The sequence below is a fragment of the Protopterus annectens genome, chromosome 8.part0, assembly GCF_019279795.1.
Source record: "Protopterus annectens isolate FY-2018-M chromosome 8.part0, PAN1.0, whole genome shotgun sequence".
NCBI classification, from domain to species: Eukaryota; Metazoa; Chordata; order Ceratodontiformes; family Protopteridae; genus Protopterus; species Protopterus annectens.
Window position 1 is genome coordinate 235,588,280 of NC_056741.1, and position 25,673 is coordinate 235,613,952.

The following is a 25,673-nucleotide window of genomic DNA, read 5'->3' on the forward strand; positions in this document are numbered from 1 at the left end:
GCTAGGGCCATCCTTCATGGCTTCCTAGCGAGCTCAGCTGGTCCTTCCTCCTCCCTCTCTTCTTCTTGAGCTTTGGCACCCTCCCTATTGTAATGAAGACTACAACTGTGAAATGGAAGGACATAGCACACATTTGTAAAATCTTGCCATAAAGGTAAATATACTTCTCTTCACTGCTGCAGTATTTACTCCCTCCCCAGTCTATTTCTCTTTGGGCTGTACTGATTGCTTCTCTTTCTCCTTGGAATGCTGTTTCTACTGGGGCTCTCACTTCTGAGGATAGTATGTATGGACGTCACCTTTATGCCCTATGTTATGCGAGTGATGTATGGCACACCTTAAAGCAACCCAAAGGCTTTGGTATACCGGCCGGATGTCGGGCCTTCCTTGGCAGGGGATTTCTATTGTAATGAATACTGCAACAGTGAAGAGAAGGACATCTACTGTTATGGTAAGATTTTACACAATTGTAATTTCCGTGTTGTTTTCTTGCATTTGTCCCAAACAGCCCTTCCCTATGTCCCTCTTTCAAATTGTCATTGCTGTTTGTGCCTCCTGGTAGATCTTTTGTAAGAATACATAACTTTGGTGTTTTTGTCTGATTTCTCACTCTTTAACAGAGTTTTACATAGCAGTTGACAAATTGTATAATTGTTATATCTGCTAGCACTCAGAACTTTCTGTTTCAAACACTGAGGTCGCTGTTTGATTTCTGAACACTGTATTTCTGTATAGAATGAAGCATCAAGGGAGATTATGACTCTACATCAGAAACTGAATGAGGCAGAGGAGGCACGAGAAGATGTAAACCAACAAGCCACAGCACTGCAGATGGCACTACACAAGTGTCAAGAAGGTACAGTTACTAGCTAATAGTTTGTAGCATATTTCTTTCTAAAGTCAGAGGAGTGAATGGCCATGGATCTGTGAATACATCATAATGTGGATTTAGTGCTATTTTTGCTGTGTGTCTGAGAAACCTGATGCCTCTTATGAGTCCCATTTTAAAATCTGCTAGTCATTGATAGTTACGTAATTAAAATGTACTTGCTAAAGTTTGCCATTTTTTAAACATCTGTATTAAATATGATATTTTAAAAAAGTACCATAGGTATATATACAATAACAGAAAATAAAATAAACTGTAATAACATTTTATTTTCATGCAGTATGCCTTTGCTATGTCATAAGTGATGTTCAACATTTAGAACACTGTTGCAGTAGCCTCAGCCATATTAGGGTATGTCCTTACCTAGGATATGATCACCGTCCAGCTTTCAAAGCTTTTGGGCATCTCCCGCATTTCCAAGCTGTCACTAGTTTGAGCAGAACCATATATAAGACAGTTTGAGTGGCAAAAGCTACAGAGCTTTCTTGCTGCCCTTGCTTCACCTCTGCAGGCTGTGTGTAACTAACTGGTATGATCATGATCCTTTCAAGGCTAGGCAGATAAGTGCCACGTTGGGGTAAACTGTTTACTACATTAATTTTCTGAACAAAACTGTGTTTTTTGTGAGCATTTTAATTTTATGCTGGGAAACATATTTTTATTGGACTGTCAAGATGCTAGAGGGATTTTAACTTTTATAATGTCTGTGAAAAAACTATGTAAAGATCTGATCTGATGTTGTCAATCTTCATCTATTCTTGACTTGTGAGTTACGGTCTCAATCCTCGGAACCGATCCAGCCATTAATTATATAGCTCGTTCAGCCAAAAATCTCTCCATCTGCAAGTTTACCCACAATGCCTCTCACCACATTATCTCAGATCTCGTTTGCCACTCTTACAAGACATGTCAGCCATCTCTCTTGTAGCCAAGTATATTTTTATTGTTATTATCCTTCTATTTAACTCCCAATCCTTTCTATTTTATCTCTCAGTCTAGCCATAGTGAGTGTGCTGCAATTTTCCTTTACTGTTGGTAAATTCTCCCCTACTATCATTGGTAGCCTTTCCCTTTACTCTCTGTCCCTCTCTCTCTACTGTTTGTCTGTCTAACATTGTTGGTAGATTTTTCCCTTTTTTCCCCTTGTCTGAGTGAAAACCGATTTCAAAACTTTCTTTTCTCGCTCTTTCTGCCTTCCTGTTTGTTTGCAAGGAATATGGCAGAAAAAACGAAAAGCTGCACTACAGGGTCTAAGCAATGTGTAGAGTGCAGCAGGAAAATGCCAAACTCAAACAACTATGAATCCTGTGTTTACTGTGTGGGTGGTCCTCATTTGAGCATAGATTGTTCCATCTGCCAGGGTTTCAGTAATAGAACTCTAGCAGAGAGGAAGAACAAGTTGATACTCAAAGGGCTTCTTAAAGCCCCTTTCAAAGAAGCCTTGTCCAAGGCCAAACAGTCACCTCTGCCTCTTGATCAGAATCATCTGGTTCAGTGCTGATGTCTTCGTCGGCAACGATTGTCAAAAAACCTGAACATGCATCAGAGGGCTCTTCTTTGGAACTGAAAACTAAGGCTCCTAGGCTCTTGGAGCAGTCTAAATTTCTGGCACTGAAAGCATCACCGGTGTCTTCTACACCAGCTATGACAACTATTTCAAATTCCACTATATCGGCTCCGACCTTGACCATGGCTCTGACATCATTGCCAAATGTCACTCTTATTTCTGTGCCTATTTCCCCAGTACAGCAGATGATGCCAAAATTACTGGTATCTATGGAACCCAGGTATACCTAGTCCCCATCTGTGGACACATTCCATGGCCAGCTCCCTAGTCCATTCCTGGAGTGACCAGTGTCACCTTCTGGGTTATCCACATGCTCCACCAGAAGTCTTTCTGAGGTCAGTATTGTTAGGTTGGCGGATCAGATCTTGACAGCCCAGGGTCTCCCATCCTCTTCTCAAGCCCCACTCCCTTCTGGTGCAGAGGGTTTTTCTCCATCCACCCCTACTTATTCTCCCTCTGTAATCTCGATGCAGGCATTAAAGCTCTCGACTTCAATGTCCCAGGTACCAAAGGCTTCTGCACCAAGAACTCTTCTGTCTTCGGTGCCGAATCAAGCTCTGGCTCCCTTGCTGTCTTTGGCACCATCAGTTCCCCGGGACCGTGTCTTTGCCATCAGGCCCAGGGGATTCAAGCCAGCTCTGAGGTTTTCTATGGAGCTGACGATGTCTCTTTAGCTGTGTCGGCAGGGGACCTGTCCTTGGTTCTGGTTTGTCAGGTGGGGCATGATCCTGGTTCCGTGTTTGTCGGTCTCGATTCCTGTTTCCCATCCCTCCTCAGGGGGTCCTGCCTTTCAGGCTATGGAAGCTGCCGTAGCCACTGCATTATCTTAGGTTGCTCCCTGATTATTGGAGACTTCCCTTGGGACCCCAGGTTTTTCAGTTCATCCACCAACCTCTAACCCCCAGGGCAGTGCACACCACAGTCACAAGACTTGCCTTCTAAAGGCACTCCCTCTTCCGAGTCCTTCTCAGACGTTCCTACTGAGGAGTCCTCTCAGAAGAGATTGTGTAAGAGGAAACACCTTGATTCTCCTGAAGACTCCGTCACAGAGGACACAGATTTCGATGTTGAGGAAGGTTTCCCGTGGTCACCCCCTGAAGACGTCTCCTTTGGAGACATTCTGGAGATCCTGAAACAGAGGAGTGATTGGAAGTCTGAAGACCCATCTTCAGAGGAACCTGTGTACTTCAGGCCTTTGGTGCATGCCCTTCCACCTCCTGGATGACCCCACCCACTGATGATTTATTTAAACTAATTGCTCAGTGGACTTGGAAGGCTTCTAACTTGGTGGAAGCAGTCCCCCGGAAACCTGACAGAATCCTTATTACTCCAGAAGACCAACCGCATTCCGCTAAGGGCTTACTAGTAGATGCCATGGTGGTAACGGACACCACTAAAAAAGAACAAGCCGAGGAAAGTTCTACTGTCTATCCCTGAATCAGGAGTCCAGGACGATGGACAGATTTGGGAAGCGGGTCTATGCGTCATCGACCTTTTCCATCAGGTCCTTGAACTTTTTGTCACACTTCACAAGGCTCTAAAGAGATTTGATCAAGGAATTGTCCGATACCCTAGTGGGAACTGTTGCTGATGGGGCCAGGAAAAAGTGGCCTCCCAGCTAGCTACCCTGGAGTCTATCTGGAACTCTTCCATTAGGCTTGTTGCGCATGCAGCTGAAGTGGTGACTAGGTCAGCAGCTTCAGGCATTGCTATTCGACAACATGCTTGTATGCGCCTGTGAGTTTGCGGACCCATTCAAATGTTCCTTCATCAATGCTTCCTTTGAATTATCCTCTTTTTTTGGTCCCAAAGTGAAGGAAACTCTGTCCAGGTGTGAAAAGGATGGAAAGACGTCTGTTGTGGGTGTACATTTTTCCACTCCTCAACCATCCTATTCCAGGTATCAAAGGAGTGGTAAGATGTGGTTCAAGAAATGCCAGAAGCCTTTCCAGGAAACACGTGGCTTGGACTCCCCTCGGGGCAGAGAGGGGGTAGTTAAAGTGGAAGATGCTGTCCTAGAGGCAGGAGTGGTCTGCAGAATCAGGGCTCCAGGAATTCATTCTCTGGTCAACCCTATCAGCACTTCTGAAAGGGGACATGATTGCTTACCTCTGGAAGCAGTCAGAGGAAGATTTTCCTTGCACCCACAAGGTTGCCTGGGTGTTAAGGATCATTTCCAGAGGTTATCTAATTCCTTTCACCCAAGAACCTCTGTAAGACTCCCCGATGTTCCACCCAGTCAGAGAGTTCAAGCAGCAATAGAAGTACAAAAGCTACTGGAAAAAAGTCATCCAAGAAGTCCCACTAGACCAACTAGGATACCGTTTTTACTCAAGATTCTTTTTAGTGCCAAAGAAAATGGGGGACTGGGGATCAGTTTTGGATCTCAGTATTCTAAACAAATTTGTCCAACAAGTACAATTCTGGATAGTCATGGTTCAGTCAACTCTCCCCTTCTTAGGGAAAGACGATTGGATGTGCTTTATCAACTTTCAAGATGCATATTACCACATAAAGGTGGACAGACGCTCAAGAAACTTTCTCCACTTCTGAATGGGAGCCAGTCATGTCCAATTCAGAGTGCTGCCCTTTGGCCTCACCACATCCCCCAGGGAGTTCACCAAATGTATGGCAGCAGTCACGGCACATTTGAGGCTGCATGGATTCCCAGTGTTTACTTACTTAGATGACTGGCTCCTCACCGCTCCCACCAGGCATCTACTTCTTCAAACTACGGACTACATTCTGGAACTAGCCAGTCAGTTGGGCATCACAGTAAATCCTGTCAAATCTCAACTAACCCCTTCTCAGGACATGGAGTTTATCAGAGCTTGCCTCAACACTGTTTTTGCATAGCATCGCCCACTACACAGTTGCAGAAAATTCAGTCACAGGTCCTCCCTCTTCTTCACTCAAACAAAATTCCCCCTTATCTAATTCTGCCAGTATTTGGTTCCATGGCAGCAGCGATCACACTGATCCCATTGGCAAAATTTCATGTTAGACCTCTCCAGTGGTTACTTGTGAATCAATGGACTGTTCTAACCCATCCCTTGAATCATTCAATTTTAATTTTCAGTCAATGCAAAAACGACTTATCCTGGTGGATGCACTCAGAGGAGATTCTTCCAGGCTGGCCTTTTGTTACCCCTCAGCCCAAGGCCATAGTGACCACGGATGCTTCCCAGATGGGGTGGAGGTGGGGCATTATCTCAGGAAGACAGTCCAAGGCACTTGGTCCCCTTCCAAAGCCAATTTGCATATCAGTGCTCTAGAGCTAAGAGCAGTACTTCTGGCATTGCAAGCGTTTTACTCTGCCTTACCTCAAGAAATGGTAACTGCAGTTGGACAACATGTCAGTAGTCTGATACATAAATGGGGGGAGCTCAGTCCTACCCATTGTGTCTAGAAGCCCTTTGAGTGTGGCAATGGGATATAACTTCCAACTGCTTTCTGATAACAATGCACATCCTGGGGAGTTGAAATCTGATTGCCGACAAACTAAGCAGGTACATCCTCATGCCTCACAAGTGGTCTCTGAACTCCAGAGTTGCGAAGGAGATCTTTCTTCGGTGCAGCCAGCCTTGCTGCAGCCTGTTTGCCTCACCCCTGAGCAACAAGTGCAGAAGCTACTTTGCCTTGATTCCCCCTTAGGGGCATCCTGCAGGGATGCTCTTCTCCATGATTGGCTCCTGGGTCTCCTTTATACCTTCCCCCTTCCCTCTGATCCCTCTTTTTCTCAAGAAAGCAGCTTGGTTGAGAAGCAAAGTGATCCTCATTGCTCCTTACTGGCCCCAACAGATATGTTTTTTTTTTCCTCTGGCCTCATCTACTACACCGCCCATGGACTCTGGACCCAGTTCCAGATCTCTTGTCCCACCCCCAGGAACTAGTGCACCCCAATCTTCAGACTCTCAAGTTGAGTGCTTGGTTTCCCCAATTCCGGTAGTCTCCAGGTATGAGGATTTTCCTTCCCCTGTATGACGCATATTGTTGGCATCCCATAAACCATCCACCAGGAGTCTTTACTTTAGTAAATTGAAGAGATTTTCTATTTGGGCTTCTGACAATGGCATGGATCCCTTTTCAGCGCCAGTAGAGAAAATTCTGGAGTTTCTAGCTGCCCTCTTTAGTGTAGGAGCTTCTGCTTCTACTATAAAGGTTACCTTAGCAGCAATCTCAAATTTCTGTAATGATATCGGGGACCAGCCCTTAATTTCTCACAGACTTTGTAAGGTTTTTCTTAAGGGCACAATCCACTTGAAGCCCCCTTTTAAAGACTCTTCCACCATGGGACTTGACTCTTGTGTTACAGTCACTTTCTTCACCTCCGTTTGAACCTGCAGCAAGTTGTGATTTAAAATTCCTTTATTGGACGACATTATTTCTCATAGCTGTCACTTCAGCGAGGCAAGTCTCTGAATTACAGGTTTTAAATTCTAAAGCTCCTTATGTAGTTTTCCATAGGGACAGAGTGTCACTCAAGACAAACCCTACTTTCCTTCTTAAAGTGATATCAGAGACCAATATCAGCCTGTCCTTAGACTTGCCTGTATTCTTCCCAGATTTTTCAAATAAAGGCGAATACTGCCTGCACCTACTGTACATTGCACAAGCAATTATGTTTCTATCTTAATGGAACTAAACAGTTTAGGCCATCTGATTAGTCATTTGTATCCTCTTCTAGTACAGGTTTGGGCAAACCAGTATCCAAGGTGACTCTGTCCAAGTAGTTAAATAACTGCATCTCTTTCATTTACGTAAAACTTAAGATGAAGCTCCCTGTGCCAGTCAAGTCACATTCCACCAGATCTATGGTGACGTCAGCTGTTTTTCATTCCAAAGCTTCCATGTCAGAGATTTGCGCAGTTGCAACATGGGCTAGACCACATACCTTTATTACTCATTACAAATTGGATATGGTCTCCAGGGGGAGAGCCTCCTTTGGTTCTGTGGTTCTCAGGAATATTTTTCCATAGGGTCACCCAGGAGCTAAAGTAGCTGGGGACTGTGTCCTACAAGTCAAGAATAGATGAAGATTGACAACATCAGATAAAGAAGTTATGTCTTACCATAACATTCCATCTGTGTTGTTGATCTTCATTTATTCTTGCGTCCATCCCGCCTGCCCCCTCCTTTAGACTTCTGGTGGAGCGACATCCTGTCCTGGGTTCATATTGTTAGGGATACCTTGGACAAGGTTTCTGACTTGTATTTTACAAAGTCTTCTTCTGTATGATTGCAAGCTCGATCTGAGTTTATATGGAGAGGGACATTGTGAGTAGACTTGCACCTCGAGAGATTTTTGGTTGACTCTGGCTATATAACGGCTGGATCAGTTCCAAGGATTGGAACCATAACCCACAAGTCAAGAATAGATGAAGATTGGCAACACAGATGGAACGTTATGGTAAGATGTAACTTCTTTTTTTATTCACACTTTTTTTACATTTTAATGTAGCAATAGTGTGTGTGTGTGTGTGTGTGTGTGTGTGTGTGTGTGTGTGTGTGTGTGTGTGTGTGTGTGTTTGTTGTGTTATGTAGTAGGATATTGTGCTTTTGGGGGCTGTTTTACAGAATTTTACCTCACAATAGTTAGTATCCTGCTAGAAAGATTACCGACTTTCAGGCTGCGTTACCAGCATGTGAGGTCTTTTTTCCAGGTTAAGCATGGAGCAGTTGTTGGTATCTCCTATCTCACTCGATCATGGAGCAATTGTTTGTCTCTGTGGTTCTTGCTTCTTCTGCCTGCTAGAAGAAGTAAATTGTTGAGTGTTAAGCCATCTCCATCATTGCCTCAGCCACTGGTGAGTGACTCTGATGTGGTCAAAAGAGGTTCTTAGACCATTATCATATGGTTCCTGGCTCCTGTGTATAACTCCTTGGGAAGCCAGTAAGACCAGGTGATTGTCCCATCCTCTACGGCTGTAGGATTGCCCTCATTGAGCAAGAGAAAACTACTTTTGTCAGTCTTGGAGGAAGGAGTGGGCATAGGTTTACTGCTAAGCTGGGGTAAGATGACTGAGTCTTCAGCTAGTGCATTTCTCATTGATCAGTCATTTTCCAGGGAGTCTTCCAGGAAGATAACGCAGAAACTTAATAAAATGTTTCTACTCCTGCTTCTTTAACTATGGACAAGGAAGATTTGCTGGGATTACCAAGGGATTACTCTGCTTTTAATATGTTAAATCCTTGTTCCCACTACATTTTAATAGAAAAACAATCTGACGATTTCCAGTCAGCTGAAGAGGGAAGAGGAGTGTGATTCTTCAGTCAGTTCTCTTCAGGCTGAAAATTTTCATTCTAAGGAAAGTATTTCTTTGGATTTCCCACCAGAAGAATTATCTTTTTTTTGACACTGTTAACAAAATGAGAAATTTATTTCAGTGGGAATAGAATGAAATCCCTTTCTACTGGCAAATGTATTATGATTTTTTGCAACTGTAGTTTCCTCTTCTTGCAGCTGTTCCTTGTGTTGCCTGCCATTGAGGAAGTTTTCTTAACAGCCTGCATTATGCCTGACAGTCAGATCCTTGACCTCCAAATATCTGACAGGTTATGTACAGTATGTCAGATGCATACATTTTTTTTGTTCTCTGACCCCAAATCAGATCCTGCGGTGATATCGCTATCTAAATCTTCTACAACTAAAATATATTGTGAATGCTAATGCCATTTCTTTTGAGATTTGGGAAAAGAGTTTATTCTTCTGTTATCTTAACTTTCAGAATTTTGAACTGCCAGGCTCTTTGTGTTAAAATCTGTACTGGCTTATTTTGAGAACATGAAAAAGTTAACTGTTAATTTTCCTACTTCTGAGGTTAAAACTTCTTTACTTTTGTTAATCATATCTGCTTCTCAGCTAACCAAACACTTTAATGTGCTCTTATAACTCAGCTGATGCTGTTTCTAGAGGTGCTGCTACTGGTTAAGTTGTGAGAAGATTTGCTTGGTTGCTTTCTCAAAACCTATCAGAAGATGTTAAAGCTGGGATTTTTAATTCTCCCTGGACAAAGATATGATGTTTGGTGGACCCTCTCTTGTTGAGGTCCTTAAAATTTTAGAGAGAGAGAGAGAGAGATAGATTCAGTGCGCCTCTCAGATTTTCCAGCCCTCCTTTTCAGAGTTCAGTGAAATGGCCTTCCTTTTCATGATCTTTTTCCTGGAAACAGAGTATCCAGTCTCTGCAAAGTTCTAACAAGCAAAGTTTCAAAAACCAGTGGCAATGAGGATCAAAGAAAAAAAGGCGATGCCATCCAGAACTAACTTTTGCCCTTCTCCTTTCCAGTACTTAGGGGAAATATTTGAGGAACGTTTGTAGATGATTTTTTTATTTTATTCTCTACCTTTTGCTATTTAAAGCTAAGGCGATGGCTGCTGAGTTCAGCAGTACCTTGTTAAATACAAAATTTGAAGTTATTCTATCTCGTCGTTCATTCTTACAGATGGATTCGGAGCCGATCCTCTGCTCCGAGTCAGCCAGCTACAAAGCTTGAGGCCATGTCCCTATCCCATGATGCACCTTGAGTTATCCCAGATCTAGTTTGCGGCTGCAACAGATCGGAGGTTTCCTCACAGCTTGGGCCAGTATTGAAAAATGTATCTTTATTAATATTTTTTCTTACAATTTATAACCTTATATATTGGTATTAGTGTGTAGTTTAACTTCATATAGTGCCTTTTATATCCTTGTTGGCCTTCATTTATTAGGCCTTTGTTATTCCCTTCCTTTTTTTGGTGTGCCTTAGCAGAGTGTTAGTAGTTTAGAAGTGTGTTTTAACACGTTTATAGCCTTTTAGAGTGTGTTTCTTCAGCTTTAGCAGTTAAACTCTTGTTAGTATCATAGGGTCCATTTGTTTTTATTTAAGGGCTGTATTAGTAACAGTGTTTAGTGGATTGAAGTGTGTTTTCTAGGTAGTTAGCTTATAGCCTATAAGAGTGAGTTCTAGCTTTTAATAATTAGATTCTAGTTAGTGTCTTAGGGGCAGTTGTTTTAAGAGCTGCTTATATCTTAAAATAATTTTTGTGGTGTTTTTAGACTTGTTGAACACTAGTCTGTGTGACTTTATATCTTGTTTTTTGGTGTGCTTTTAGAAGCAAACTGACTATTGTGGCTGATCAGGAAAAAAACACACGTCTGGTTTTAAAAAATGTCCAAAGTGTGGACAAAAGATGTCTGTGACTGATAGTCACATCAACTGTGTCTACTGTTTGGGTGCCCTGCACTTACAAGAGAATTGTTCCATCTGCCATTCTTTTAGTAGCAGGGTTCTGCATGAGAGAAAAAGGAAACTGATTGATAGAGGGCTAGTAAAATCATCTTTTCAGGAAGCTTTGGGCGACCATGACAAAACTGGCAAATCCCCAAAATCGACTAAGTCATCTAAGTATTCTTCATCGGATCAGAGAACATCTAAAAAGACATTGACGTTGATTCCTCAGCCTTTGGAGCCGAGCGTCTTAGCTTTTTGGAACCAGTCCTGGAACTGGTCTCAGAAGTACTTAAGTCACCTATTCTACAATCAGTGGCACCCTTGAGCCACTCTTCTCGGTCCTCAATAAGCCTACCTGATTTGAATGTGAATCGTGTGGTGTTACAGGCACCAGCATTTGCAAAATTTTTATTGGCTCTGACCCAAGTGGTTTCGTAACCGAAAACTGTTTCTCCATCTTTTTCTTTTCCTCCTCCAAGCCATACCAGTCCTTCGGAGCCGGAGGAGTTGGAGCTGATTATTGTAGGAGCCTTCGGAACCAACGCCTGCTCCAGTGCCATTGGTTCCAATTACTTGGACCTCCTCGGAGCCCATCAAGGAGTCTAAGAGCTGTCACTCACTGGTTGGGTCCAGGGAGGATAGTCGCACTGATCTTTCGGTTCCGACTTTACCTCTCAGGGCGTCAACTTGGATGAGTTCGGCTCCTACCTCTAGTTCGGAGCCTGCTGTCCAGGTGCTGAGGGAATCATCTGTTTCTTCAGATCCAAGGGTTCCTTTTGAAGCCATGAGGAGAGTAATGCCCCCCAGGACATCCACAACTTCAGGGCCGACTACCTCTTCCCCGAAAGCACCTGTGTCTACTTCTGGCTCATAGATCCCTTTGAAACGTAGAGACCCTGAGCCTCAGGAAGCCCCATTGGTTGGTCCCTGCTTTTCCGAGACCTCACCAGAAGCTCCCACTGATGAGGCTCCCAGGAAGAGAATTTCCAAGAGGAAGCACCTAGACTCCCCGCAGGAGTCGATCACGTCTCACACCAACTTGGAGGAATCAGAAGGGTCCCTACAGTCCCCCTCTAAAGATATCTTGGAAATTTGAAGCAGAGGGGTTGCAAGCCAACCCTACTGAGGATGTCGGTCCTCCTGAAAGCTTTTGGGTCTCCGCCCTTTGATGAGCTTATGGAGCTGGTCTCACGAAGAGCGTGGGTGTCTCTGGACACCATGGAGCCTGTCCCTAGGAGGCCCAATAAATTTATTTCTGCCCCTCACGATAAGTCTTTTCTTACAAAGCGGGTCCCTGTTGATGCAATGGTGATGTCGGAAACTTCTTCCTCTCTCCATCCGCCTAACAGAAGACTCTAGGATCATGGATAGATATGGGAAGCGCATGTTTAGTTCAGCGACTTTTGCCATGCATTCACTGAACTACCTCACACATTTTACAAGACTGCAAAGAGACCTACTTAAAGAGCTTGGCAATACTCTACAGGGTACGGTAGCTGAGGGAGCTACAGACAAGGTTGCATCCCAGCTTGCTACTCTTAACTCCATACTGAACTCGTCCATTCGTCTGATTTCATATGCATCTGATGGAATGAGTAGGGCAGGAATCGCTCTTAGGAGACACTCCTGGATGCACTTATGTTCCTATGCGGAGCCCTTTAAGTAATCCTTTGTCAACACCCCTTTTGATGGCTCGTCTCTTTTTTAGGGCCCAAAGTTAAGCAAACTCTCACCAGGTGTGAGCAGGAAGGAAAGACTGTGTCTGCAGTCGGAGTCTGTTTTTCCACCCCTACCAGACCCTACCCAAGGGTGAAAAGGGAGGAAGGGAGGAAAGATGTGGTTCTGAAAAGCCCAAGAAGCCTTTCTGGACACACGTGGCGAACCCCCCCCCCCCTCCAGGGGCAGATGAGGGCCAATAATGGAAGACGCCACCCTCGCTGCAGAGGGGGTCCACAAAATCAGGGTGACAAAGATCAGTTCTTTGGGAAGCCCTGCCAGCACTCCTGAAAGGAGGCCCAACTGTCTTACTCTGGAGGCAGTCGGGGGTCACTTATCTTTGTATCCAGATGCCTAGCTCAAACTAACAAACAACAACTGGGTACAAAGCATAATTTCCAGAGGATATTTTATTCCCTTCACCAGTCCTCCCCCCCTCGATAGCAAAAATCCCAGAAGTTCCACCCAGTTCCAGGGAATAAGCAACAGCAGAGGTCCTAAGGTTGCTAAAAAGAGTCATCCAGCCAGTCCCAGCAGACCAGATAGGATCCAGAACTTACTCAAGATTATTTTTAGTTCCAAAAAGACAGAGGACTGGAGACCTGTTTTGGACCTCAGCAGACTGAACAGATCTGTCAAGGAAGAGAAGTTCCAGATGGTCACGCTACAGTCGATACTTCCCTTCTTAGGGAAAGACAATTGGATGTGCTCGATAGATCTCCAGGATGCATACTACCACATAAAAATGGGCAGACCGTCCAGGGATCATCTGCTCTTCTGGCTGGGAGCCAATCATTACCAGTTTCGAGCCCTGCCCTTTGGTCTCATTACAGCCGCCAGAGTGTTCACCAAATGTATGGCAGTGGTCACAGCTCAGCTAAGGCGTTTGGGATTCCAGGTGTTTCCGTATCTAGACGATTGGCTCCTCTCCGCCACCACCAGGCATCAGCTTATACAAGCCAGGGACACCACACCTACTCTTTGCAATCAACGCGGGATTACCATAAATGCAGAAAAATCTGCCTTGTCGCCATTGCGACATATCGTTTATATCAGAGCAGATTTGGACACCACCACCACCACTTAAAAACTTCCTTTAGAAAGGATATCAATACTTCATCAGCAAATTCTGAATGTCATTTTCAGAGACAAGGTGCCAGCCTCAGAAGTACTAAAATTGTTGGGTATGATGGCAGCTGCAATAATAGCAATTCCATTGGGTAGTTTGCACATGTGAATTCTTCAATGACTTCTGTTCACACAATGGTCTTTATCAGGAGCTCCCAATGTCACATCTCATTATTCTAACAAACACATGCAAAAAGGATCTTCAGTGGTGGTTGACCTCTCTCCAAGTCACGATAGGTCGTCCTTTTATCCTACCCTCACCATCTGCCACGGTGTCTACGGATGCTTCTCTGATCGGGTGGGGGGGGGTATTTTCAGGGAAGTATAGCCCAAGGCACATGGACCGAACAAGAGACACATGTGCATATCAGTGTCCTGGAGATGAGAGCGGTACTCTTGGCATTGCAGTGCTTTCAGGACTCTCTCCCTCTGGGGACAGTTGCGATTCAGATGGGCAATATGTCGGTGGTTTGGTACTTAAACAAGGAGGAACCAGGTCCTATCCCCTTTGTTGAGAGGCCCTAAGAGTGTGGCAGTAGGCTACATCCACGCAGTGCTTTCTGATAGTAACGTACATCCTGGGGAAATCCAATGCAATTGCAGACAAACTGAGCAGGGCAATTTTGTTACCTCATGAGTGGTCCCTCAAAAAAGAAATAGCGGAAAGAATATTCCACAAATGGTGCCAGCCTTGCTGCGATCTTTTTGCATCCCCCATGAACACAAAATGCAGAAGCTACTTTGCCCTGATTCCCCCTCCAGGAAATTTCCCCAAGGGATGCACTCATACACGATTGGCCTCTGGGTCTCCTTTATGCATTACACAAATTCCCCTGATACCCAGAGTATTACAGAAAGCCAAAGCCCTGGGAAGGACCATCATTCTAATAGCCCCTCATTGGCCTTGTCAGGTTTGGTTCCCCTTCCTTCGACCTCATCTGTTGGAGGATCCTTGGATTCTGGACCCAGTTCCGGACGTTCTGATGCACTCATTGAGGGCTCTTCATCCCTCTCTTCAGTCCCTAAAATTGACAGCTTGGCTGCTTCAGTTCCCAACATAGCCAGGTTCCATAACCTCTCAAACGAAAAGCAACATATCTTAATATCTTCTCATTAATCCTCTACTAGGAATTTGTACCTCAGCAAATGGAAGAGATTTTCCATATGGGCTTCTCAGAATAACATTGACTCTTACCAAGCTTCTATTTCTCCATATTAGAATTTTTAACTATGCTTTTCAATAAAGGAGCGGCGGCAGCTACAATTCGTGTGCAGCTTGCCGCCATCTCATCTTGGTAGTGAAGGCTTTAACATAATGTCACACAAGCTATCCAAAGCCTTTCTCAAGGGGACTTTCCACCTTAGACCACCAGTTAAATCCCCTTATACCCCCTGGAACCTAAACTTTATGCTGTCACACATTATTCTCCCACCTTTTGGGCCAGCTTCTTCATGCAATTTGAAATTTTTGTCTTGGAAGACTGTCTTTTTAGTGGCCATCACATCTGCTTGAAGAGTCTCAGAACTGCAAGCCTTGTCCATAAAACCTCCGTGTTTGGTTTTTCATGCTGACAGAGTTTCACTGCGAACAAATCCTTCATTCTTACCTAAAGTTTACACTGAAGCTAACCTTAACCAAATTATAGATTTGCCAGTGTTCTTCCTTAAAACACACCAACAATTTGTAGTATATGCTGCACAAACTTGATGTTCACAGACAACTCAGATTTTACCTAGATAGAACCAAAGAATTCAGAAGATCCGAACAACTGTTTGTTTCATTTTCAGATTCCAGAAAAGGTATGCCTGTGGCAAAAACAACCTGATTGCATCACTTTCACTTGCTCAGCTTCCAATTTACGTCTACAACAAAAAATTAAGGCTCATTCTACTAGAACTGTGTCCACATCTTCTGCTTTTTCAGCTAGGCTACCGTTAGACAATATTTGTACAGCAGCCACTTGGTCAAAGCCTCATACCTTTATCACTCATTACAAAGTTGATAGGGCCTCCAGGGACAGGACCTCCTTTGGTTCTACAGTCCTGAGAAACATACTGCTGTGAGCCACCCAAGGAAGATGGTGCTTGGGATGCTACCCATCTGTAAGAATGAACGGCAAGATAGAACAGCTTCACATAAAGAAGTTATGTACTTACCATAACGTTCCATATGAGTTGTTCATCTCACCTTCATTCTTACTTCCCACTTGCCAACCCCCTCCAGGTTTTTTCCGAGGACCGAGATTCATGTTTTATCATGGTTGCTTTGTCTTTACTATGGTATTTATCTTATAAAGTGACAGAAGGGCATATGGTATTACTAGAGGCAGCAAACAAGATCTGAGGTAACTCGATGTACATCATGGGATAGGGACTTGACCTCAAGCTTTGTAGTTGGCTGACTTAGAGTCGAGGATTGGTTCCAAACCCATCTGTAAGAATGAGGGCAAGATGCACAACTCACATGGAACGTTATGGTGAGTACATAACTTCTTTTTAGTTGAGATCACTCTAGAATTTTCAGTCTTCTTGTATGAACAATTTATGGATGTTACAAGATATCAGCATATCTTTTTTCTTATAGAGCAATGGCTTAGATTTTGTCAAAAGAATGTCTGTTTCTGTTATTGACTAACCCTTTAGCATAAGCTGTGTTCTCACAAAAAGTTTTTAGAGGTCTGACTAGCACACACTCATAAATTCAGCTGACCATTTTTCTCAGATAATTTTCCCCTAGGTGTAGGTTTTTTGGTGGTTAGCTCACCCTTTTGTCATGTTGATGTGTTGTGATCAGACTGTTATTATTTTTTATTTCACATTTGTTAACCAGGTTGGTCCATCTGAGCACAGGCTCATTTTCATTGGAGACCCGAGGAATAAAACTCCAAGAAAAATATTGACAGTATTACATTAATAGGTTTCACAAAAAAAGTAAGCAAGATAATTTCACAGTACACAAACATAGTAAGATAGCACAGTTTTGTAAAAGTATGAAAAATATTCAAAGAAACATAATAATAGTAAACAAATAGTTATAAAGATATAAGCATGATACATTCCATACAGATTATATAGTTCAATAGCATTACATAAATAGAGTAGAGCCAGAAAACTTACAACTCAGAAGTGGGAGAGACAGTTGATAGAATCAGGATTGGGTTGGGTCCTGGCAGGGGCATAACCAAGTTTTCTGGATAAACTTTTTTAGTTCTTTTTTGAAGCTGTAAGTGTGTGAATTGCTACGTACACTGGCTATAGAGGTACCTGCTATTTTCTAGAACATTTAGCTCGATTGCAGAGCAATACTGATGCAGAAAATACCTCTTCCTTGTAGGGAATTAGGCTGTGTTTCCTTCATGGTATGCTGCATGGGACCTGAAATTCACTCTGCTAGATTATTTGCCACATAAATGGTCACCAGTTTACATTTCATGAAGGTCTTGTAATGCTCATGCTCCACACTGGATCCAGGGCTCAGCTCTTTGAAAGCGTGACTTCAGCACCTGAAGATGAGGTCACAAGATTATTTTTTTTTTTTTGCTCTGACTGAGGACAGCCTTCTGTCTCTCTGAGGTGGTGTTTGTGTGAAATGCAGTTCAGAGGTACTTCAAGATTCAGAGACCCTCTGCTCCTGTATTAATCCTCAGAGTAGTGTTCGTTGGTGGTCAGAATGTCTGGTGGGTCTTACCATACCATGATCTTTTCTTAGAACACGGTTTCTTAGCTGTTCTCAGTCTTGCCTCTTAATGTCTCCAGTGCTGGTAACAGCACTTCCTTTATGATGTTTCTTCCTTTCCTCCTTACTGTTGAGACACTAATAATGAGGATATAGGGAATCTCCAAACCCTGGATCCCACACAGTTGGGTTTTGTGAAGGGTTAATAATGCCTACTCAACCTGGTTGACTTCTTTGTCAGTCACCAGAGCTGTGGATGAAGGCAAGGTGGTTCATGCAGCCTACCTTGATCTGGCCAAGGCCTTTGATACCATTCCCCACTCAGGAATTGTAGAAAAACTCACTAAGCTAGGCATCAACCCCTATATCACTAGGTGGGTTGCAAACTGGCTCACAGATAGAATCCACAGTGTGAAAGTAGCTGACTCCAAGTCAGACTGCCGACCAGTCACGAGTGGAGTCCCACAGGGTTCGGTCCTAGGTCCTCTCCTGTATGGTATCTACTTCTCTGAAGTCCAGGCCAATACGAAGGGATGCTGGCTGACAAAGTTTGCAGACGATTGCAAGTTGGGTGCCATAATTAACTCCCCAAGTGATGTTGACATCCTACAAAAAAGCCTCACTGAGACCAACGACTGGTGTTAGAACCATGGCCTTAAGCTCAGTGCCAAAAAATGTGTCGTCATCCCCTTTGGGAAAAACCCGGTTTCTATAAATTACCACATCAATGGTAGTCCACTGAACACAGAAGGCATTATAAGAGGTCTGGGAACACAAGTTGACAGCAACCTCTCTTTTGACCACCACATTGCCACTGTGGTCATAAAGTCCTTCTATGTGGCACATCTCATTACTAAGGGTTTCGCATCCAGGAAGAAAGAGGTCATTGTTTCCCTCTACTCTTCCATCATTAGGCCAGTCATCAAGTACAATGCCCCCTTTGGCATGTACATCACTAGACTCCTGCAACAACTGGAGAGGCCGCAAAAGTACCGATGCCTTAAACACTTGTCCTATATGGACAGACTCAAAAAACTCCAACTATTCTCTGTCGCATCTCGCCTACTTAGAGGCAATCTCTGCTTGACTTACAAAGTCATGTCTAACCCAGCTCTGTTAGAAATGCTACATCTAAAGAAATCCCAATCCCTCTGCACTGCATGCTCCAGAGACCTCAACCTCATTACCACAGTCAACAGAACAAGCTGGAGGGACAGATTCATAACCCAGAGGCTCCCCATGCTATGGAATAGACTTCCTATACATGTCAAGTGGAGCGCCTCACTGGCCCTCTTCAAGAGAAATCTTGATGAGTGGATGGGAAATAGAAAATTCACTCTAAGGATCACCCCAGTGACTCTGCTCGACAGAGGCACTGGGAACTAAGGTTGGGAGGCACGATGCCAGGGTAATGCTATGGGCTAGGCTTGTAAAGGCTCCAGGACTATTAGCCTAGTACACACCTATGAACTATTCCCCTGTCAGTTTTCAGTTTTCTTTTCATGATTTTAAGGCATTGCATGGCTCAGCCTTTAGATAGCTGTTTAGAGCTCTCAAAGTCTTTTCTTTCAGGTTCCCTTATGAATATTCTTTCCTTTTCCGTTACTTTTGGATAGGTCAGTCCTTGCACAGTGTCTTTTTGAAGTGTTTTTTGCAACTTGTTACATTTTCAGGAAAGACTTTCCCATTTGTTTTGGAAAATCATCTGAAATAAAGTAAAAGCCTCCGATTAGAAGCTTACTAGTTCTTCTTGATAGACGAGGTTAGTCATTGCTCTTGTACCTGATTAGATTATACTTCAAGTAGCCTTTGATTGTTACTTCTTACTTTATCGATTTGTTTTTAATCGATTGAGGAAGGTGGCCTAATGGTTAAGGTGTTTGCCTTAGAAACATAAGGTGCAGGGTTTGAGTCTCACAAGGGATAATTGGCTAGGCTTAAAATGGCTCGCAAGAGCAGTTAGCCTAGTACTACTATATGAACCTATGAATTGTCACTTAAGACACAAGCATACTTACATTAATAGAAAGGAAAAACTATATTAATATTTTTCATGTATTATAAATTACGTCTTCTTTCATTGTAAACAATTATTTCCTCCAGTATTACATAAATTGCTCATTCCTGTGCATAGGCAATTCAGATCCTATGTCCCAGTTCAAAATATTGATTTCTGTTTTTACAGCTATTTGCTCCCCCAACATTTCTGACAGAGTACATGTAAGAAATTTTTAAAATTTGCCAACTCGTTACACTCTTTTCCAGCATTTGCTATCTGCCGGAGGAAACATGCTCTGAAGCCTGTTTGAGGTATAAAAAAACTATGCAAACACTTCCAAGTAAAAATTCTAAACCTTCTGGACTTTGTGACATACTTGGGAGCCTTACAGATGTTGTCCCGTTGTTCTTTTGAAAATTGTCTTTTTATTTTCTCATCTCAGTTTTTTCTTACCTTCTTTGATTGATTCTTATGGTTATCATGCAGTATTTCATATGCCTTACTAATTATCCCTATCAACCCCCCCCCCCCCATCCAGGGTATATGCTTATCAGAACCAAAGACATGGATTTCTTCATCTCCAGCAGTTTCTCTGATCAGATTGACTGTGAGTGCTTTGCATCCATCTGAATCTGAGGGCTGATTCATCAGCAGCAGAACTGAGGCAGATGGTGTTGCATTTGAGAGCCTCAGAGCTGTTTCTCCCTCTTGGGTCTTCAGATTTAGCTGCATTGTCAGCCTATGAGCTGAGGGTTTATATTAGATGATCGAACTTTCAAATATTCGACTGTCATATGGTCGACATTATATAATCGAATTTTAAAGTTTGAGCATTTTAACGAAGATCTCCGTACAGAGCAGAATGGGAAGATTTCCCTTTTCTGCACTGTAGTGCAATCCCGGAGTTGTTATATTTAAAGTGCGGGGGTGTGGGGGGTGCAGGGGGCTTGCCACCCTGCTTAAAACGTTCAGGTAGGTTATTTGTGTAGTTTATTTTTTTTTTCTATTAGATTTTTAAACTTTTAAAAGTTCAATCATATGGTGTTGACCATATGACAGTCGAACTTTTCAAAGTTTGATTATCTAATATAGACCCATGAGCTGAGCCAGACTTTTCCTCAAGACCAGTCTTCCTTCGGAGCTACAGCCCTAATAGAAAGATTTCTGGTTCTGTCACTGGCTTTACCTTTGAGGCTTTTGAAACGGAGCTCTCTATTTCTAGGGAGCAGATATTGCTCTTGTGCTTCAATCCATTCCACTCCCCACAGGATTTTCCCAGGTCCTGATCCTGCTCTTTCTATCCTGTTGGAGCAGTCAGCTTCCTTCTTGAGGACCCCCTATCAGCTTTCAAGTCCTCTCCAGAACATCCCACTGGGGAAGTTCATTGGAAGTACAGGTGCAAGAGGAGGCGCATTGACTCCCCACAGTACTCACTAACTGAAATGAGAGAGAAAGGCCCCCAAGATCCCCTCTTGAGGATATCTCATTTGAAGAGATTTTTAGAACTACTTAGAAAGGGGGTGGTCCTCAGAAACCCTGTCTAAGGAATAGTTAGTATTTCTTGAGGTTTATGGGGCTTTCCCATCTACTTCTTGGGTGGTCCCTCCTGCAGACGGGATGATATACTTAATCTCAGAAATGGACTTAGAAGGAATTGGATGTGGCCAAGCCAATTCCCTACAAACCCAACAAGTTCTTAGTATCACCTAAAGACCCTCCTCCTCATTATTATCCTTATTAGAGCAAGGATTCAGCCATAGATTCTGTGGTGTTGGTGGTAGCCACCAAGAAGGAACTGACAGAAGAGAGTTACGCTGTCAATCCCCCTTACAGGGAATCTTGAGCATTGTACATATTTGGGAAGCTAGTTCAGCAACTTTCGCTGTCAGGGTGCTGCACTACCCTGGCACATGTTACGCTCTTCCAGATAAAGATTTGACCAAATATCTTTCCATAACTCTGTCAGGATCCCTGTCTACTGAGGAGAAACAAAATCAATCAACTTGCAGTTGGCTACTCTGCAATCCCTATGTAATGTCTCAATGCTTCTCATTTCAAACACCATGAAAGGTGCATCTAGAGCTGCAGGCATAACTGTAAGGAGACGTGCTTTGATGCGCCTTTGTGATTTTACAGAGCATTTCAAGACATTCTTCGCCGACACCCATTATGGTGTATTGACACTCTTCAGTCCAAAAGTGAAAGAAACACTGCCCAGGAGTAAACAAGATGATAAGACCCCGTCTGTGAGAGGAATGTGGTTTTCTACACCACAGAGGACATTTTTAAGAAACCAAAAGGGTGGGAAGAACTTTGGTTCCATACATCTCATGGTTTTGTTCTCAACACTTCTGGAGAGAGACCTCTCTGTGGCAGAGGAGGTAGCTGTAATGGTTAGCAGAGTCAGGGTTTTCTTGGTCCCTTCTGCAAGAGGCCCTGTCAGCAGCCTGAATGTTTGCCTGACTACCACTCTCTGGAGGCAGCCAGTGGGCACTAGTCCCTGCACCCTTCTGCCTGGACATCCATCACTCAAGATGTCTGGGTACAGAAGATAATAACCAGAGACTATTCCATCCTTTTTCATTACCCCTCTCTAGATTTAAAGAAAGTTCCCAGTATTAAACTCTTACAAAGAGAGCAGTGCATCAGAGATAAAAAAACTGCTAAGAAAGCTATTCATCCAATAGGTTCCACCAGGCCAGTGAGGACACAGAATTTACTCCAAGATTTGTTTTAGTATTTAAGAAAAACATGGATCTAAGGTCAATTTTGGACCTAAGTCATTTGAACAATGTTGTAAAACAAACAAAATTCAGGATGATCATGGTATAGTCCATTTTCCCATTGCTAAAGAAGGGTAACTGGGTGTGCTTAATTGACCTTCAAGATGTGCACTATCCTATAAAAAAATGTACAGGTGCTCCAGGAGGTTTCTTTTCTTCCAGTTGAGTCCATTCATTTCCAGTTCAGAGCCCTGCCCTTTGGTCTCACCACACCCCTCTGAATGTTCATCAAGTGCATGGCAGTGGTTGCAGCTCATCTCAAACTGCAAGGGTTATGGGTATTCCCTTATCTGGACGATAATCTCATCACCACCTCTTCTTCCAGGAATCATTTTGTTCATACTAGGGACCCTTGCATCTGGGCATTACTGTGAATACTGCAAATTCCAATGCTTCCACCCTTTCAGTCTTTGGAATTTATTGGAGCAGTTCTGGACTCAAAACTTCAGATTGCCAAACTTCCTCAAGCCAGGATCTCCCCAATTTGCAAACAGCCAATGGCGGTTCTTTCCTGTCAGAAACCTCCAGCAAGATTGAATTTATGCATCTTAGGTTTCCTGGCAGTGTTCATCAGTCTGATGTCTCTTGGCAAGAATCACATGAGAATCCTCTAGTGGACCCTGTCAGCACAATGGTTTATCATACATCAGCCCATGAATTTTCAGGTTTCGCTCACAAGGATCTGCATGTCTCATATTCAGTGGTGGTTTGAGTCACAAGTCATATCTCAAAGACACCCTTTTATACTACCTTCACCTGGGGCCATGATGACCACAGATGCTTCCCACGTACTTAGGGTGGGGGCATTACTTGGGAAAGACAGTCCAAGACATATTGTCTCTGACAGAGGCCACTCTTCACATCAACATGTTGGAGATGAGAGCAATCCTCCTAGCATTGCAGACATTCTAGGATGTTCTTCCCTGAGGTGTGATTTCAGTTCAGATAATGTGTATGTGGTGTCCGTACATCAACAAAAAGGGAGGAACAGTATCCTACTGCTTTTGTCAAGAGGGCATGAGAGAGTGGCAGTGGTCGAAGTCTTCTCACCCTTTGATAGTACCACACATTCTGGGAAAGATCAATATTTTAGCAGACAGCTCAAGCAAGTCTGTCTTTATCTGTGTATATATTTGAGCATCACAGTGGTGCAGCGGTTAACGTTACTGCTTCACAGCAAGAGGTTCTCCGGTTCGATTCTTGACTGGGGTGCCTTCTGTGCAGAGTCTGGATGTCCTCCCTGCATTCGCATAGGTTTCCTCCAGGTGCTCCGGTTTCCTCCCACATTCCAAAGTCATGCATCTGGAGGGTTTCTCCTTGCCCTCCGCTGAAAATAGGCTCTGCTCTAGTTGGATTTTCCTGGTCAACAAATGTTAAATAAATAAAATCTCTCACAAGTGATTCCCTCAGTCCAGAAATAGTGAATCAGATCTTCAGTCAATGGAGCAAACCTTATTGTGATCTTTTTTCCTCCCCCTACAACAGCAAGTGCAGCAGACTTTTTGCCCTGATTCCCCAAAAGGGGGAGTCACAGAGGGAAGCTGTAATCCACATTTGGCCCCTGGATTCCTGTATGCCTTTCCTCCTTACCCCTTTGATACCAACATTCTTTCAGAAAGCATTGGCAAGAAAGGCCATAATGATCCTCTTCACTCCCTTTTAGCCTGACAGGTGTGGTTTTCTTTCCTCTGTCCTCATCTGGTTCACCCTCCCTGGGTGCGCGGATCAGCTCCAGATCTTTTATCTCACCCATTAGGGATCACCTCACCCAGATATTCAAGACTTTAGATTAACAGCATTATTTCTCCAATTCAATTGATGATTGGGCAATCCAGGCTTTCTTCTCAAGTTGCCCACATTTTGACCTATTCTCCAAGACCTTCCACTAGGAAGAGCTATAAAAGTAAGTGGAAAATATTCTCTGGGTTTCCAGCAAGAAGTTTGACCCCTTTTCATCCCCTTCTCCTTGCCACGTTCCTTCTTTGACCTCCACTCAGGGACCTGGTACTGCCTTCTTCTAAAGTAAACAATTCTTCTGTGATGGCTGTTTCTCAGTTGACTAAGCATATTTTAAAATGTGCTTATGATGCTGTTGATTCTTCCTCCAGAGCTGCTGCTGTATCTGAATCAGTTTTGAGGAAATTTTAAATTCTGCCTTAGATAGAGGGCATCCCTTCTGCAACTAAGGTGCTTAGGAAGTGTGAGGGTAGGGGAAAACTGATTCAAGGACTCTTAGTTTTCACCCCTCTTTTTCAGATCAAATAATAGATCTGATGTCTCTTTCCATCCAGCGTCAACCTGTGGGTTATTAGATCTGACACAGATGCTTTTGTCTGTTTAGATTGGCCTTCTTTTTCTTCCTGACTGTGGATGCATAATTATTTTTCTGGGTAGTCACCAGCAATTTATATCAAAGTGTTTTGTTAGGTTGCTTGTAAAAATGTATGCTGAATTGCAGACAGTCCAACTACTTATTTCTTTAGCTATTCATACCATTATTTTTGCTGACATTCAAGTTAAGGTTACCAGTTGTATAATGCATTCAGCCTGCATCGTCCTTTCATCTCATCCACACTGACATTTGGAGGTGAGGTCGCTATACACATAGGTCTCAACCTTCCATCTCCAAAATGTGGGACGTCACCTCTCATAATGTGGGATAAAAGGGCAAAAATGTGAAACACTTACTAACATCTTACTAACAGTTTCATCTAGGAAGCTTACATAATGGTTAAAATGTGTAAAACTTATACAAAGTTCTTTTGATGAATTTATAGGATTCAGTTTTATATTCCATGGATATCAGTTAACAAATGTCTCAGCGGTGAATGTGTGACAGATGCTTTCATCGTGGAACAATGGATGAAAAACATGGTATTTTTAAGACTCAAAATGATGTCTAAAATATACTTATTTATGTACCTCCACCAACTTTCCTCATCTTTTAGAAAAACTTGAGACTGAAGGTGATCTAACCACTACTCGTGCAAATCTTCTTGAGCTGGAAGTATTATACAAATGTTCTTTGAAAGATGTGAAAGCCTTACAGGAAGAGATTCTAACTCTACAGGACAAAAATATGTCACTTCAGGAGAAGAATTTAACTCTAGAAAGCAGCCTTATGACCTGTGAACTGGAGGAGGAAGAAGTTCTGGTAAGTTTGTTCTTCGTTGGAAGTCCCTTACTTGACAGTTTATCTTTGGACACGTATATAAGACCAGGAGTTTGTCTTTTTCAGTTAGATTCTAAGTGAGTGCAGCATTCAAACAAATCATAATTAGAAGAACACATCAAAACTGCACAAGCATGTCATGCATGTACTTCAAAGGTTATGTAAGAATATAAGGATAATTCTGAAATGGATGATATTCAGTCATGGCCACTGTTAAGCTTTAAGTAAAGACATAAAGACATTATGCCTTATACTGAAAAACAAAGTCTTTATCTCCCTTTGTGATAAGGCTTTTCTTGAAAAAATACTATACCGAATGGGGAATGATGTAAGGTGAGATCCTGCTTTCAGTCATTTGTTCCTTTAAACACCATGATGTGTGCGTATGAGATGTGTTTGAAAAGTGTTTAGGAAAGGGGGAATATAAATTAAAATGGTTATTATTCCAACACTTGGAAGCATGATAACTGAAAAACACCTCACTGTGCCTAATCAAAGGTAGATGTAGTGTAAAGAACAGGGTGGTGCAT

The 25,673-nt window shown here is 43.0% G+C and overlaps 1 protein-coding gene across 1 annotated transcript in view; it reads left to right on the forward strand.

Moving 5' to 3' along the window:
* Window positions 1-25,224, forward strand: part of LOC122808204 (ciliary rootlet coiled-coil protein 2-like) — a 116,973-nt gene extending 91,749 nt beyond the window's left edge. Inside the window, exons 4-5 of the mRNA XM_044079173.1 lie at window positions 736-856; window positions 24,920-25,224. Of these exons, the coding sequence (XP_043935108.1) occupies window positions 736-856; window positions 24,920-25,224 (426 nt within the window). The remainder of the gene's footprint in view (window positions 1-735; window positions 857-24,919) is intronic.
* Window positions 25,225-25,673: the final 449 nt, after the last annotated feature.